This window comes from Anastrepha ludens, chromosome 3 (genome assembly GCF_028408465.1).
Source record: "Anastrepha ludens isolate Willacy chromosome 3, idAnaLude1.1, whole genome shotgun sequence".
NCBI classification, from domain to species: Eukaryota; Metazoa; Arthropoda; class Insecta; order Diptera; family Tephritidae; genus Anastrepha; species Anastrepha ludens.
Genome location: NC_071499.1, coordinates 14,067,512 through 14,084,912, shown reverse-complemented (window position 1 = coordinate 14,084,912; position 17,401 = coordinate 14,067,512). Strand labels below are relative to the sequence as shown.

General features: G+C 39.2%; 1 protein-coding gene across 3 annotated transcripts in view; it reads left to right on the top strand.

Annotated features, from left to right (window-relative positions):
* LOC128857047 (proton channel OtopLc) overlaps positions 1 to 12,008 on the top strand; it is a 36,804-nt gene extending 24,796 nt beyond the window's left edge. For 2 of the 3 annotated variants that reach the window (XM_054092583.1, XM_054092584.1), the window contains exons 2-7: positions 4,610 to 5,131; positions 5,312 to 5,428; positions 6,458 to 6,675; positions 9,111 to 10,034; positions 10,100 to 10,276; positions 10,357 to 12,008. In XM_054092583.1, coding sequence (XP_053948558.1) covers positions 4,610 to 5,131; positions 5,312 to 5,428; positions 6,458 to 6,675; positions 9,111 to 10,034; positions 10,100 to 10,276; positions 10,357 to 10,697 — 2,299 coding nt within the window. In that variant the 3' untranslated portion in view covers positions 10,698 to 12,008. The remainder of the gene's footprint in view (positions 1 to 4,609; positions 5,132 to 5,311; positions 5,429 to 6,457; positions 6,676 to 9,110; positions 10,035 to 10,099; positions 10,277 to 10,356) is intronic. The other variant, XM_054092586.1, reaches the window with a different exon arrangement.
* The last annotated feature ends 5,393 nt before the right edge of the window (positions 12,009 to 17,401 follow it).

Genomic DNA, 17,401 nt, shown 5'->3' with positions numbered 1-17,401 from the left:
GGCATGAACTCTAGAGAGTGGCATGAACAATAACGGTAGCAACGGTGGAACCTCTAGGTACAGCTGGTATATTGCTAGTCGGATAGTGACCAAAGAATCGCTAAGGTTTTCCTTGTCTTCCTTTGAGAACTTTAAGTCCCCTGGACCTGACGGAATATATCCAGCAATGCTTAAAAAAGGAGGAGACAGTTGTGACCTGGAGACAGGCCATTTCCTAAGTCAAAGCATTTAATCTCTACCTCATATTTTATAAAGAACTCGCGTCTAAATTCTCTTAATGAAATTACTGTTTTAGGAGTAACCTTCGACTTCACTTTTCAGTTTCTTAGTCATTTAAATTTTGTAATCGTAAATCGTATTCTATACTTTTCTTCATTCGTCGTTTTGCTTCCGATTTTACGGAACCTTACACTTTGAAGTCGCTATTTACTTCCTCGCACGATCCAAGCTGGTGGCATTGCTTGAGGCATTGCTCAATGAGGATCCCTGTCAAACGCAAGAAGAGGTTTTCTTCATCGCATAGTGACGGGTGATGAAAAATGGATTCATTACAGCAATCTAAAAAAAAAGAAAGTCATCTGGACTGCCCGGTCATGCGTCTACGGCGTCGCCTCGGCCGAATATTCACACTGCAAAGGTTATGCTATGTCTTTGGTGGGGCCAAGTTGGTGTTATTTATTATGAACTGTTAAAACCAAGCAAAGCCTTCACTGGGGATCGGTATCGACTTCAATTGATGCGATTGAGCCGAGCACTGCGCGAGAAGTGGCTGCAATACGCGGAGAGGCATGAAAAAGTGATTCTACAGCATGGCAACGCTTGGCTTCACATTGCCAAACTCGTTTAAACCTACCTGGAAATACTGAAATGGGAAATCCTACCCCCTACCCCACCCGCCATATTCTCCAGATATTGCGTCGCCCGATTATCACCTGTTCCGACCGATGGCACATGCTCTAGTGGATAGCCTCAGAAGATGAACAGTATACCAGCTCTACCAGAAAGATGGGAAAAAGTAGTAGCCATCGATGGGCAGTACTTTCAATGTAATCATTTCAATTCACTTGTAACCATTTTTTCTGAATAAAGTTGTATTTTCATAAAAAAAAACAGCGAGTACTTAGTTGCACACCAATAAATACGTAGTAACGAAACATGTAACACTTTGGCTGCAAAGACTCGGGCCTACCAAAGATACGACTCTTTTTTGTTCAAAATTAGCTCTGTAGTCGCTTGGAGCCACATCTGGCGAATTCGGTGGATGTGGGAAGCAATTTGAAGATCAATTCATGTAGTTTGCCATTGTTTTGGTTGTGACACGGTGCGTGGTCTTGATAAAACAAAATTTTTTCTTTGTCGTATGCGGACGATTCTTCGAAATTTCGACCTTCAAACGCTCCAATAGCCCCATATAATAATCACTGTTGCTGGTATTTCCCTTCTCAAGATAGTCGATGAATATTACACACATCCCAAAATACCGAGGCCATAACCTTTCCAGCCGATCGTTGTGCTTTCGGGAGCTTTGGACGAGGTTCAGCAGTTTTTGTACACTCAGATGGCGATTGTTTTGATTTCGGAGTAAATTAATCGATCCACGTCTTAAAATATTGGTTTATTTCGTTTAAATATGGTTAAATGAACTAACGAATAGGATATCATGAAATTATAACAGCTATCTTTCTGAAGTTAGTACTAACTGCAAAATAGATGGATGCAATAAAACTAGTGAAATCTATGTAAGTGTTAGGGCAGGGACTTTTCAGCCCATGTGTTATGACGCCACCGAATGGCAGATGGTTTTTCATGGGGAACTTTTTCATGGCAGAAATACACTCGCAGGTTTGTCATTGTCTACCGAGGGCCGACCGCTACAGATAAAACTCTTTCTATCATTTGTGTGTTTCATGCTCGGGGTTTCGAAACTGGGAACTACCCATCGTGATAGTCACGCACCAACCCATTCGACTACGGTGGCCACCAGTGTAATTAATAGTTCCAGTTATTTAACTGGAATAACGCGCGGATTTTTGCCACCTACGACAATTTGCTCCCCTAGACAGATTTCCGCATAGAACATCCACAGCAGTATGCATGTATGTATATGTATGTGTGTTACGTAATTGTATGTAGATATGTACATACATTAAATTTGACTTGGTATATAAATTTGAACATAATTTGAATTTGATTTTGATGAAATCAATCACGCCTCTGTTGACGGAACATCATCAATCTTGTTATCAGTTTGGGCGCTAGATAATTAAGCTGCAAACAGATTTGAAGCCAAAACAGCGAAATGTATGAAGGTCTTTAATTACATACTTTTTTTACAATTCCTTGACCCTTGCGCAATATGCGCACTTTTCATTGCCAGTTTGAATTTACATTTTAGACCCATCGGTTGTGGGGTTTAAGTGGTGGATAAAAAGTAAAAAAAAAAAAAAAATTACTTTGTAGGAGTTTAAATATAAATGTACATTTAAAAACTTTTTATTAAAACAATTAATTTTAATTTAATTTAAAAATTCAATTTTCCTTTTAAAACTTAATTAATGAAGCCCTCGCCTCATTTGAAATGAAGTTTTTTGGGTGTTTCTTTAAAAGCATGTAAAACGAAAACGAAAAACGATTTTTTATTTTTGTTTTGAGTATTTTATTTTTTGATCCATTGTTAAAAAAAAAATTTTTTTTTTTTGGTCATACGAGTTTCGTAAGCTCTGGAGAGAGAATACAACATGAAATTACTTGGCAGAATACAAAGATCAGCCTGTGCAATAACAGTCGGTGCAATCAGACCATGTCCTAGGGAGGCCCTTAACGCACTGACACAAGTTATTCCGGTAGATCTACATATCAAGAAAATGGCAACAATGAGTGCATTTAGGTTAAACGAAGCGGGTCGCTGGAAGGAAAAAACTCATGGCCATGCCAGACTATTACTGTGACAAACCTAGTATACCTCGTAAAGGACTAACTACATCGTCCCGACGGTAACATTCAGTAGGAATTTCGCCACTCTCTTTTCATCCAGGAAAGAATGGAATAAGGGACTCTCACTAATAAATCTCGACACTACAGTCTATACAGATGGCAGTAAAATGGATTGTGGTGTTGGAGCTGGCATATATTCTCATAGACTTAAAATTGGAAAATCTGTGCTTGCAGGCGGAAGTACTGGCAATTGGAGAAGCTTTTATGGGCAATATCACTATTCTCTCGGATAGCCAAGCTGCAATCCAGGCACTGGGTTCGGCTACAACAACCTCTACAGCGGTGGTACAAAGCAGGACTAGCCTTACCACCTTGAGCGAATACCATAAAGTTGACTTAATCTGGGTCTCGGGACATCGGAGCATTGAAGGGAAAGAAAAAGCAGATGAACTGGCAAGAAGGGGATCTGCCATGAATAACGCTCTTGCAGAATCGGTACTCACACCATTAGGTGCAGTCAAGAGTACAATTTCCCAAAAATACCTCCGAATCGCGGATTGTAGGTGGAAAGACCAGATGAAATGCAAAATTAGCAGAACGTTATGGCCCACCTACAACCTCAAGCAATCGTCGGCATTAATAAGCATGAAACAACGGGACGCCTGGAGACCAACGGCAGTCATAACTGGCTTTTGGTCTGTGGGGGAACAAGCAGCCAAAATGGGCATCCCTCACAACACTTACTGTCACAGTTGCCAACAACCGGAGAAAAGGAAACAATCTTCCATTTCCTCTGCGAATGCCCTGCCCTATGGAAGGACAGAATGTTAACCCTGGGCAAACCGCTTAAATGTCAACAACCTGATAAGGTTTCTGAACCGCACAGACTAGATATAGTCATTCTGTAAATAACTGGTAAAAAAGTTGGTAACGACGATGTGGAAAAAAATGGTGCGGAAGCGCTAGTTGGATTCTGGAAAAATCACCACTTAAACCAACCAACCATCCAACGAGTTTCGTTCAAAAAGTTGTCAACCTTCAAAAAAAGGTCTTCCAAAAAGAATTGTGCCGCTGGCGACACGTATTCCGGGACTCACAGATGTCTAAAATCCAAAAAAAAACAAAAATGTTCTCGTTTAGTATGAATGTTTTGTCGTGGGAGCTACGATCGTTAAAAGAAAAAAAAATTTGAAAAAAAATAAACGTTCAAAAAAAGAAGAAAACCCCGTTTTTGGCCCTTTTTTTACTTTAATAATGGATCAAGAAATAAAATACTCAAAAGAAAAATAAAAAATATTTTTTCGTTTCCGTTTTACACGTTTTTTAAGAAACACCATTTCAAATAAGGCGAGAGAGAGCCTTAATTTAAAAAAATTAATTACGTAATTTAGTATTTTCACAATTTGTATGAAAAATGTACACTCTTGAAGCATTTTTTCTTTTCGCTCTTTTTTTTGTGTTTTCTTATTCAACCACTAACCAAAGTTTCCACTTTCCTCTATCCACAAAAAACATACATACATACATACATACATTTTACGCCGTTCAATCTATTCGTCATATCACAAACTCAAACCACACGCGCCTAGCACAGGCACACACCACACTTTCACTGAGCGCATTTTCACTCAATCCTCCGCTCTCAACTCAATTTTCTTTCCTGTTTCACGTGTAGCAAAAACCAATCGTCCAACAACTCCGATTATTTTTACAAGACAATCGACACGAAGCCGAGGTCAGCTTCCATACCGAGACTCCAATTCACCCCACCAGACAGTACCCCTGATACAACTGCGGGCATAGACTGTCTTACGCCATCTTACAAACAATCGGTGCATGCGAAACGCATTGCGCGTACACCCTGCGATCAGTGCGGCTACCATAACGTGCCCATCATGGCACATCCCATCTCGCCGCTAGTGCGTTCGCAAACAAATCTGGAGTTGGTTAGCACGGGCAATGCGCGACAAGTTTTGCTGCCCACAATTACGCAATCGAGCAATGGCAGTAGTGAGAAAAATGAAAAGAACGAGAAACCCTACAATGGCACAACAATGTTGAGTAGTAACAGCACGAGCGTGCAAACCTTGCAAGTGTCACGTCGACCATCTTTACTGCTGCAGGATATATTGGCGCGTCGGCCATCGGCGCTGTTTCGCGGCAAGAAGGATGTCAACGGATCGAAGAGTCCTTTTGGGTACAGGTTCAAGCATGTGCGGCATGTTTTTGTTATTATTCTCATTTGCTCCTTAAATACAATCACATATTTTTTTGATGACCTTCTAATTAGTTTCTCTTAATTTTCACTTTACTTTCATTGCTGACATGATTTCTTCATGCATTCGCGGTGCTCTCACGGTTTGCATGCGCGCTGCAGTCGGTCACTTGCGGATACCGCCGCCTGTTCTATGGTCACCATCAACACTCATGGCGATGGAGAGGATCGTCACTTTGCTGCGAAGCAGTCGAAAGAGAAAAATCGTCGCAGGGGAAAGTAAGTATAGAATTGCATGAATGAGTGAAAAAGTTGTCGAAGAATGGGAGCGCAGTACAGCAGTCGGTAAGCGAAATGAATTGATCACGTGCAAATTTGGTACAAAATCTAGCTGATTTGAATTATGAGAGGCCCACTTGGAAATAAGCTATTAAAATTACTTCAAACTTAGTCTGCCTTAAGGGTAATATACAGTTAGAAAGACGAAAAAAAGCGACTTTTCCAGAATTTTTTCTGAGGAAACCTTTTAATTTATTGATCTAAAAACTTGTACACATATTATGTCATCTTTTAAATGTATTTTTATTGTATTAAAGTAATGTTAAATCTAGTAATTGATCGAAGGAATAAGTAAAATAATTTGTTTGACAAGGAGCTACAGCTGATCTCCGGGAGCTCCTCTCAAAAAAAGACGTTTTGCGGTGATCACTATATCTCTGAACTGGATCCTCTGAAATTCAAAAACCGGACAGATTTCGTTAAAGTATTGTTAAATCTAGTAAATAATCGAAGGAATAAGCAAACAAAATTTGTTTTAACAAAATGGCGGTTTCTCAAAAAAAAATCGATTTTTGACCAAAATTTCGTCCTTAAATTGTTTATAAAAAATATATATTTAAGGGTGAGAAAACATCTTCCATTAATTATTAAGAAATATATTTAAAAAGCTCTTGTTACATTTTGAGAATAATTCGTTTAGCCGTTTTCGAGTACTTGAGCACTCTGAAACGCCTTTTCATTATAAGAAAAAAAATCGATTTTTTGAAAATTCTAACTGTATATAACCCCTTGAATTAAGAGAGCCCCAGTTTGAAATAAGCGACTAAAATTACTTCAAACTTAGTCGGCCTTAACAAACAGATTTTTAAATTTCTTTTCTTCCAATGCAGTTACCTTTTCTTAGAGTACCAAATCTATTCTGCCATATCTACCGATTGCTGTATCATTGCCTTTACCTTCGTACGACACATTCCACTTTATACTTGTTTCTGTGACTCTACGTATCTTGTTTTTTTTTCTGTTTTGCAGTGATAATTTGAGCTCGGCACTCTCGGCTTTTTATTGCAAAATTCTAGTCTTGATGGGTGTCTGCTTGCCCATCACAGAAGTGATCTCACATCAAATACCCACCTTTGTTTACCAAGGATTCTATGTTTACCTGTATGCGGGAAGCATACTTTTTGTGGCTTTCCTTTATTCAACAACTCTCCGGAATCGGACGCTCTTCAATGCGTTAAAAAGCTTTCGTAAGTAAATTTTTGAAAAAAAAAATTTGAGAATACTTAATATTTTGAGGAATCTGAATGCTGTAGTACCGGTTCGTTTTAAGCTGAGCTTTACAAGAGGTCTTAGATAGTTAGAGTCAAATTACTTAAGTCTCAGTGGGAGAGGAGGAAGAAAGCCGAACATAAAGTGTGTTTTCGTTTAGGACTATAAATTGGAATAAAAATGCTGTTGTTAGGGATATGAGATTTTTTAATTCGTTGATAGTTTTATTACATTAAATAATAGTGAAAAATGAGTACTAATGCGATGAGTAAATTATTAGTAATCCAGCTTCTATTCGAGCATTTGATGCAATTTATGTTGGCTTCCAATGTCTTCAAATAGTCCCACAAAAAATTGCTCAAACCACATGCCCCTCGAAATTTCACATGTTGGGTGCACAATAAAATTTGCCACCGTACACTTCCCTCTAAGTTTTGATTTTGAGAGCTTCTTATTAAGTTCTGCCTTGAAAAAGCTCCTCATAAAAAAACACTAACTGCCGTTCGGCGTCGGCTTTGGAACAACATTAAGACAGACGCCAGTAAAAATTGAACTGAATGACACATTGGACACTTGCTGGAACGATTACGCAATTAAGACAATTGGACGTAGGTAATAAAAAAATCGCGAACCATTTGCCTTCAGTGCCTAAATATGATGTGCTGCAAAAATGTAAGCCTATGAAGCTCCCGTGCTTTTCAACCATTGTTTTTTTAATAAATAGGGTATCGAAAGTCTCGTGAAGATTGTCACACTACAATTTCACTTAAGACCTCGTGCTGCTTCCTTACATTCGTTATAATAATTATCGATAACACAGAAATCCTAGAGTTGTACGGAAAAAAGTATCTTTATAATCTAAAATTATTTTACTGAGATAGTCTCAGATTTCAAGAGTAACCCACAAATACTTAACCTCGTCCTTCACCCCACCCCCTTCTCACTCTCCTTTCGTCCTATCGGTTTCCTCCACCTTACTTCCTTTGCAATAGAAGCACAAATAATGTATTTGATTTCTTTGTCCGAATGGGCCCACTCCTAAGCAACAATTTTAACCTAACCTTCCGAGGCTTCATTTGTGTTTTCATTGAGCGGGATTTTTACGTGGCGGGTCCCCAACCAGCTATCCTGATTTGCTTCGCCTTCTCACATTAGCTCGCTCTCGGACGGGTGTTCGAAAGCTACCCAGAGGATACTTGGGACACTAAGCCCGGTAGTTGTGAGCTGCCTGTACCATATGCAGGTACCAGGCCACTCACAAGTGATTGGCAATCAGTGATTTCCTCCACTTGCATAAACTTCTACATATGGAACCATTGTCCAATTTTCTGCGGAAGACTTATGGATCTTCGCACGTTGGCGATGGCGAATATCGCAGGCGGGTGGAATAATGCGCTGCATGAGCTTTTCGACGACTTGGACATAGTGAAGCGAATAAAGATCTAGCGGCTTTGTTGGCTGGGTTATACTGTATTCTATGCGGTACCAGCTGGTGCTAGCAGAGGAGGAGGAAGGTCTACTCTGCGTCGGAAATATCAGGTGGAAAAGGACTTGGTTTCACTTCGTGTGTAGATCTGGTGCCGGTTAGCACGAGAAATAAACAACTGGCGCGCTTTGTTAAACCCGTCCAAAATCGTGTAAGCCGTTATCGCGACAATCAAGAAGAAGAAGAACCTAAGTGTCTGCATGATAGGTGGGTAGGTAGGTAAGTGAAATGGTTGAAGCTGGCACTACTCAAGTGGCACTAAAGCGCCGTTTTGATACCATTATGAGACCTCCAACTGGGAGATATCTACAGCCAGCCAGAGCTTTTGATGTAACGGAGAAGGTTGATGGGATTTAGGTTGGCTCACTGCCCTAAGCCGTCGAAGAAACGAGCACTCAGTGATCTTAATCGTCTAGCTGCCAAACCCGGACATTTACAGAGAAAGTGCTCAACAGTCTCCTTCTCGGAAAGGTCCCCACAGCTTCTGCAATGGGAGTTAAATGGTAACACTAGCTTTTCCGCGTGTGTGCCGCTCGTCCAGTAACCGGTTAACACAGCTACAAGTTTGGAAATTGAATGGCGAGGAGTCCAAAGAACGTTCTGAGTCCTTCGTATATTGTACTGGGGCCAAAGGGTTTCCGAAATAGCACATGAAGGAATGAAGCTCCATCTTTTTTGCGCTTTCCTGAGAAATAATTTCTGCAGTTCCCCTTTAAAAAATGTCAGGGGTATGCCAGTGCCCGGGTAGGAGGTCTCTGAGGCCAATTCAGTCCCCTTCCTGCCAGCTCATCTGTATGATAATCTGCCAGATTAATTAATTAATTGTTAGAATTGTCTTTAAAAGGGTACTTAAATTATTAATTTTCTATCAAAAACGCAGTAATTTTTTATGATTTATTTTTGTATTTTATCCTCTACTATTTCCAGATGAGCAAAACAACAATGTGCACTTGAAACACAAAGTCACACATTTCGGCAGTTTTTATCTACGTGTTGGCGCCATCTCGTTCGCCATTGGCACCATGGTTTACTCGGGCCTAGAGTTCGGTCAGTACTTCGAATTGAACGGCAAGCCGGGTTGTGCTGATATCTTCATCGCCATAACGCCAATTTGTCGCATGCTACTCGCCATCATACAAATACAATTTATTTTTCTCAACACAACATACTTGGATATGGCACGACATAAAGTCACCTGCCGTTTTGGCCTCATGCATATGGTTGCAACGAATCTGTGCGAGTGGTTGTATGTGCTGGTGGAGGAGACTAAACACGAAATCTATCATATAGGTCAACACGACGAAGTAAGTGATCCCATATTCACTTCCGGTCCACATGGCGGTGTCGATTGGAGTGCCGTCAATGAATCTCTACAAATTACGCATCACACCACGGACAGCATGAATATGAACATTTCAACGACCATACAAAATGCGCTAAGCAATACCACAGCACACGTGACTGTTGGCTGTACGCGCACCAACATAATGGGAGCTTTGGTGCAAGAGGTGGCACCATTCCTATTCCCTTGCACCATCGAATACTCGCTCATCTGTGCCGTAATACTGTACGAGATGTGGAAGACGGTGCGCTCCATTACAGATATCGATCGATCACGCAAGAACTCCGTCAAGCCGGCACATCAAAAGCCAGCACATCATTTCTCTGTCGATTGTTCGCAATCACACAAGGGCCTCTTCTTCGGCATACTGATGATCGTAATGACGATCATAGCAATGATTATGTATTTTGTGTTGTACACACAACCCGGCTACGAAATGACTGCCACGCAGGAGGTCACCGTTTGGGAAACGATTACGTACTTCATTTGCACCGCGGCGATAATTGCAGGTATGGATGTCATGCATTTTAAGAGTACAGAGAAACGGCTAAGCATACGTCAACAATTTTTTTAGGTATGATTTTGATACGTGATTTGAAATACGTGCAAAACTCTAGCGACGATCATCATTCAATGGAGCTGGATAATCATTTGCTGATTGTGGCGCAAACAGGGGTTTACCTCTACGGCATGTTCAGCATATTGGGCAGTTACTTCTCTAAATGGGACACGGTGCCGGATCGGATCGAAGGTATGTATGCATGCAACTAAAATTGCTTTCCAGTTCTACGGAATTCATTTTCTAATACACACTCATCTTTTAACCCAAAGGCATAGTTGCTGAGGGCCTTGGTTTGGTGGAGACCTCGTTGCAGACCATGTTTATATTGCATGCCAGCCATCGCCGCTGTAAAGGCTCCAAGCAAGCACGTCGTAAGCCTGGTCGCGAAATCGTCACATTTCTGCTGGTAGCCAATATTGCAATTTGGTTCATCAATACTCTAATCAAAGGACGCGCTGCCTTTCGCGAAACGAATCTTGTGTTCTTTGGTGTCTGGGGATGGACTATTATTACACATATCTCCATGCCGCTGGCGATATTTTATCGTTTCCACTCGACGATTTGTCTTTTTGAAGTGTGGAAAATCACTTACAAAGCAAAGGCACATTGAACATCTTCAGATTTTTGTTGTTATTCTACAACATATTCACCAATACGAAAAAAGGTTCGCCTTAGCAAAACTACTAATCTTAAATGTTAACTGTGGTCACAAGCAAAAATCGTCTCATTCGAAAACATGCTTGGGAGAAGAAGCACGGAAAGACTGGTAACTCTTAAAACCCTCGGGCTATGAAGCTCATTGTAATCGAAGCTTTGGAAAGTAAAAGGGTTGATAGCCAAGGAGGAAAGAAGAGAACTGGCAGGGAGAAAGAGAAATGATAGAATAGAGACAGAGACAGAGAACAGAGATAGAGGCTAGTCCAGTGAGAATATTTCAGATTCTCTGTTTAATCTGAAAATATGCGCCAATTTGAGAGAAGGAACTCGTAGCCTTGCTCTGGAAATGGCTGGACACTCACAGAGAAATTGCTCCCCGATATCCGCCTCCTCTAAGCAAAGCAGACAAATTGGGTAAACAATGATTCAAATGGTGGTGCTATGCTGACCCCACGGGTTGTGTTCTGTGATAATACCCACCATCAACCGAATGTCTTTTCTTCGAGTTTTAGAAGATAGTTCGATAGTTTTCGTGTATGGGCTTGTCACAAAACACTTTGCAGTTCTGCAGCGTTCTAGACTGGAATCGCTGATCCAATTCATGATTCCTGCAGAACTGATTATTGGCTGGTAACCGCTAATCCGCAGTTGGCCAACTCATCGGTAGTTTCATTTCCTTGAACACCGCGATGTCCGGGAACCCTAATAAGTTTGTGCCCTAGCAACAGAATTAATCTTACATTCTTGAAGAATCTTTCAGGTTTACTTTGCGTTCTCCAGGGCCTTCAGTGCAGTCTAACTGTCACTAAAGACTGCAATCCGTTTCCCGCTCCACCTCCTCTCAATTATCCATTCTGCTACTCTCAGAATGACAAAAATTTCAGTTCGGAAATTAGTTGCCATTCCTCCCATAGCGTAATGATACTTATTACTATCGTTTAAGTACCATCCGGCTCGAGAACCGAGAGGACCCATCGGTAAAGAAAATATCCATAATGATTATTTGAATGCGCTGTGGATTACTCCGTTGTTCACGCAATGGAATTTTGACATAAAATATCCTTACAACTGAAACTATGGGCAAAAGATCGTCCTTACGTGTATAGTATTGTAACTCCACTCTTGCATAAGTAGGCTTGAGCGGTTTGTGCTTCTGACCACAGCTATTAGTTCATAATATTTATATATTTATGTTTTACCATTAATCAAAATATGTATTGTATTATACTTTAGTGTTATAGACAATCGCCCATTTGTTGCTTAATACAGTATTTTTATTTACAAATTTGTATTCGAAGCTTAAGTTGGTAGATTTTATGTAAACTAAAAATGTTTCGAAATGTATAGATCTTTTCTAATAAAAAGTATTAAATGTTCAAATTATACTGCAATTCTACCGAATTAAAAATAAAATCGCTCTCCTTTAGATAAAGGCTTGAATTTATCTTATTTACAAACAGTGTTTTTAAGACCCTTTTCAAAAGTGGCTGTTGCAGTCCTCGGCAGGCAATGGCAAAGCTCCGAGTATATTTCTGCCATGAAAAAGCTCCTCATAAAAAATATGTACCGTTCGAAAAATTTGTACACGTCTTATGTTATCTTTTAGCTGTATTTTAAGACTTAGTATTAGTAAAAATATTTCCCCGGGAGCTCCTCTCAAAAAACACGTTTTGTCGTGGTCACTATATTTCTGAACTGGATCCTCTGAAATTAAAAAACCAAACAGATTTCGTTAAAGTATTGTCAAATTCAGTAATTAATCGAAGGAATAAGCAAAATAATTTTTTTTGACAAATTGGCGGTTTCTCAAAAAAACATCAATTTTCAACCAAAATTTCGGCCTTAAATTGTTTATAAAAAAAATATTTATCGGTAAGAGAAAATCTTCGATTAATTACCAAAAAATATATTTCACTTTCAAGCACTTTGAAACGCCTTTTCAAATTTGCGTGTAACTTCGAAAATATTCACCGGAACGATATTAAATTTTCTGTATGTGTTCTTAAATATATGTATGTATATTAAGAAAAAAATATATAAAAAATCGATTTTTTGAAAATTCTAGCTGTATATAACCCCTTCAAACATCAAGACGCACACCACAAATAGGAGGAGGAGTTCGACCAAACACCCAACAGAAGTGTAGGCGCCAATTATTTATTTTTTTTCCTCAGCTTTGAGGGAGTCTTGAATAAAAGAGGCAACTGCTCGTTTGTATGCAGTTTTATTTCCTCAATGAAGTTAAAGAGGCTACAAATTAAATTATTACCATATTAATTTAGGATCTTACATTATATTTCGCCTCTCTGCTTACTCGAAGGGTAACACACGAATCTTAAAACAATTTAAACTCTAGATATTCAAACCAGACGCCAGTTTGTGTTTTATTTTAGTTAATTTTTTTTTGTAATGTAATCGAAAAAAATTCTGTGTAATTAATTGTAAGTATTCGCTAATCATTTGAAAAATAACAAAATAGCAAAAAAATTAATTTATATTAAATTTTGAGATGAGAGCTGTGTGGTGTTTTAAAATTTTGTGTGGCGCAAAACTCAGCGGCCGCCATAGCCGAATGAATTGGTGGGTGACTACCATTCGGAACTGCGTAAGTTCAAACCTATGTGCATGAAACACCAAAATGAAAGAAAAAGTTTTTTCTAATAGTGGTCGCCACTCGAGTGTATTTATTCCATGAAAACCCTCCGCATAAAAAATATCTGCCGTTCGAAGACAACTTAAAAACTTTAGATTCCTCCATTTGGGGAACAACATCATATACCTAAAAAGGTTGTAAGTGCCAATTATATATATAAAACTCCGTGTGGTATCTGTATCGTTGAAGTTCCCTTCCAAGCCAACCTTTCAAAATTAATTAAAATAATTAATAATGAAAATAATAAATGAAATAAAGAAACATCAAGTTCAAAAGTGAAAATCTATGATCACTTTCTTATGTTTGTATGGGCTTTCTCAATCAACTGAAACAGCACTTAACTCACTTGTTACAGAAATCGAGAAGTCAATGTATAATAAAGAATTCACACTGATAGCCTTCCTAGATATCGAGGGCGCATTCAACAACATCCTACCGGATACCATAATAAAGGCACTGACGGATTTCGGGATCTCTGGCGCTCTGGTTGAGTTCATCAAAAACATGCTCTTGAGCAGATTTGTGATCGCATCCCTAGGGGCCTCAGAGATCAAGAAAAAAGTTAGCAGAGGAACACCTCAAGGCGGCGTGATGTCCCCTCTCCTATGGATGTTGGCACTAAACTCATTGCTAAAGAGCCTAGAGGGGAGAGGACAACACGTAGTAGCATATGCGGACGATGTTGCAATGGTAGTAAGGGGGAAATTCCCCAATATACTCATAGAAGTAATGCAGGATTTACTAAATATGGTTGAAAACTGGTCAAAAGCAAATGGGCTAAGCGTCAACCCCAATAAAACTGAACTAATCCTATTTACCAGGAAACACAAAATACCAAATATAACTCCTCCGACTCTAGGTGGAACGGCACTGTCATTTAGTGATGAGGCCCGCTACTTAGGTCTAATACTAGACCGAAAGCTAACATGGAAGGCAAATGTCGAAGATAGAGTAAAAAGGGCGACAATAGCACTATACTCTTGTAAACAGCTGATAGGACTAAGTTGGGGTCTCTCCCCATCTATCGTATACTGGCAATTGTCAGACCTATCCTAACATACGGCATATTAGTATGGTGGCCAGCTTTAGATAAATTGTACATTAAAAGAACCATGGCACACGTACAAAGAATGGCCAGTCTTTGCATCTGCGGGGCCCTCAGAACCACACCCACAGATGCACTAAATATCATGCTTAACATTTTACCAATAGAGCAGTACGGTAAGCAAACAGCTGCCAAAGCAACTCTCAGACTAAGAGAAATCGGCCTACTCAGAACGAACCAAAGAGGACACTCCTCAATTTTAGAACAATTCCCCTGCATTCCCAACACAACGGATTTCTGTAGGACCAAGGACATCAATTTTAATAAATCCTTCGTCACAGTATTTCCTTCCAAAGAAGAATGGGATAACGGGCTCATTGTTAAGATAAATGACTTAAACATCTACACAGATGGCTCAAAACTGGATAACAAAGTAGGTGGAGGGGTCTACTCCGACAAACTCGGAGTATGCCAATCATTTCGCTTACCTGATCATTGCAGTGTATTTCAGGCGGAAGTCACTGCCATAATATAGGGGCTTAAAGAAATAAAAACAAGAGTATTATCCACAAATGAAGTCTTCATTTACTCGGACAGTCAAGCAGCAATAAAAGCGCTGTAATCAAAAACGCACTCGTCAAAAAGAGTTCTAGAATGTTTTAAACTACTAGATGACGTATCTAAGTGCTACAAGCTGCACCTTATCTGGGTACCAGGCCACAGGGACATTCCAGGAAATTGTAAGGCGGATGAACTTGCAAGAGCCGGTACAACGCTCGATCTCGAACCGGATAAGGCGCTGATACCCATGCCTATAGCCACTTGTAAATTACTTATAGACAGGGAAACCATCAAAAAGGTAAATACAATCTGGCAAAACCTCACAACATGCGAACTAAGCAGATAGACATGGCCGAACTGGAACAGCGGTCGATCGAAGATCTTGCTAAGATTTAACAGGGAATCTATAAGAAAAATGATAGATGTATTAACAGGTCATTGTGTAATAGGCAGCCACGCTAGAAGGTTAGGACTCCCTTACTTCGATTTCTGTAGAAGCTGTCTAAATACAGAAGAAGAGGAAACAGTCAGACACCTTTTATGTGAGTGTGAAAGCCTAGCTAGGAGAAGGCTGCGCACCCTCGATACAGCATTTCTAACCGATGTAGCGGATATAGCCCATCTAAAACTAACGAAGCTCTGCTCGTTTATTAAAGCAACCGGATGGTTTGAAAGGGAACACGTAGAGTAAGGATAAGCTCCAGTGGTATCACAATGGACCTGCCGAAGGTCTAAGTGTGTCTTACGACAACCACCCTACCTGCCTACCTACCTACCATGGGCTTTCTCGGTTTAAGCCCAATCAAATGTAATGCGCCCACGTGAAAACGTTCTCCTTACCCCTCTGGCACCCATATTATCTTTATAGGGGCGTGTGAGGGTTGCCTTTTATATTTTGCGTCTTGAAAGAACTACTTGTGTTGAGCTGTAATTCGATATTTTTATCGAAAAGTTTGGTATTGTTAAGCATAAACTTATAGCACTTGCGAGTTTTATTTGTACTTTTGGGGTTCTGCTGTTTCCGTGGCGCCGCAATCTTATGGCGGATTCTTATAGAACTCGACAAAAGAAAACGAAATGAGGGAGTCAAATTTTTTGATATCTCGCTTAGTTTTCGAGATATTGAAATATGCTCTGACCCATATGCCTTTTCCTCTCTGTGAATATTGTCACCAATTGAAATCAAACTATATTAGTAAAATTATTATTTTGTGGTATTTATTTTTTTGAGGTTCATCACTTTCAACAAATTTGAATAGTTTTGCTTAATTTATTGCTATCAGTTTTTTTTTTTTTTTCTGAAAATTACCGTTATATGGGAAGTCGGCGTAGGAGCATGAGCAAACGCACACTCTGCAAAGGGTGCAGCAAATTAAAAAATCATCGGCGCAGAATTTCCAATTTTTAAGGGACAGCTTTTCAGCTCAATATAATATTAACGTTTAAAAGTACGTTCACATATGCATTAATTACCAATAAATCCACAAAATTAATCTTCCCGTTCACATATGGCTGATTACCTGCAAAATTGACAATCAGCTGTCAATACTGTTGTGAAAGGTTTTTCTTCATAGAAATTATTTTGGTGGAATATTTCGATGTTTTTTTTTTGTTTAATATAAATAATTAGTGATATGAGGAAAAGACAAGGAGGAGAAATAGCAAATTTAATTGCGCAATTGGCTGCTAATAATAAACAGTTGCAGGAAATCCGTAAACGACTTTTACTGAAGTTTCAAAAAATTATGGCAGCAATACGCATTCGAAATTCGATATTGCATTTTGCAACAAGTAATAAGAGGACACACGTTTATAAACACACGCTATTTAATAATACCTAACAAAACTTTTAATAGAATTATGTCTATCTATCTATATATCCATTTTATTTAGTTTTTACTTTGACGTTTTTCACGCGTAAAAATAATGATCTATTACACAGAAAACTCAGGGTTGTATGTCAAAAAGTATGGTTAATATGAAGGATTATTTTATAATCTCAGATTTTGGGAGAGAAATTTTGTATGGGAAATCCCTCTTTTTAATTACGGATTAGGAGTTAAGCACGAAAAAGTAGATCATTTACTTATATGTGAACGTATTATAAGGCTATTACTTTTACCTTTTCGGAAAAAAACTGTTGATGGTTAAAGGGCATCTCATAGATATTGAAGTCTTTGAAAATCGTATACCAGAAATCTAAACAGCCCCAGCCGACTATCTAAAATATTCATTATAAAAACGGATGGCTTATAGATGTATTAAATCGGACGGTGAATGTTGTGAATAAAATAAATTAAATCGGTTTTGGGAAAAAAGAGCCGGTCCAAAAGTACATTTAAATTAGATAACCATTTTTATGGCATCAAAATAAAATTATCGAGCTGACGCACGCGTT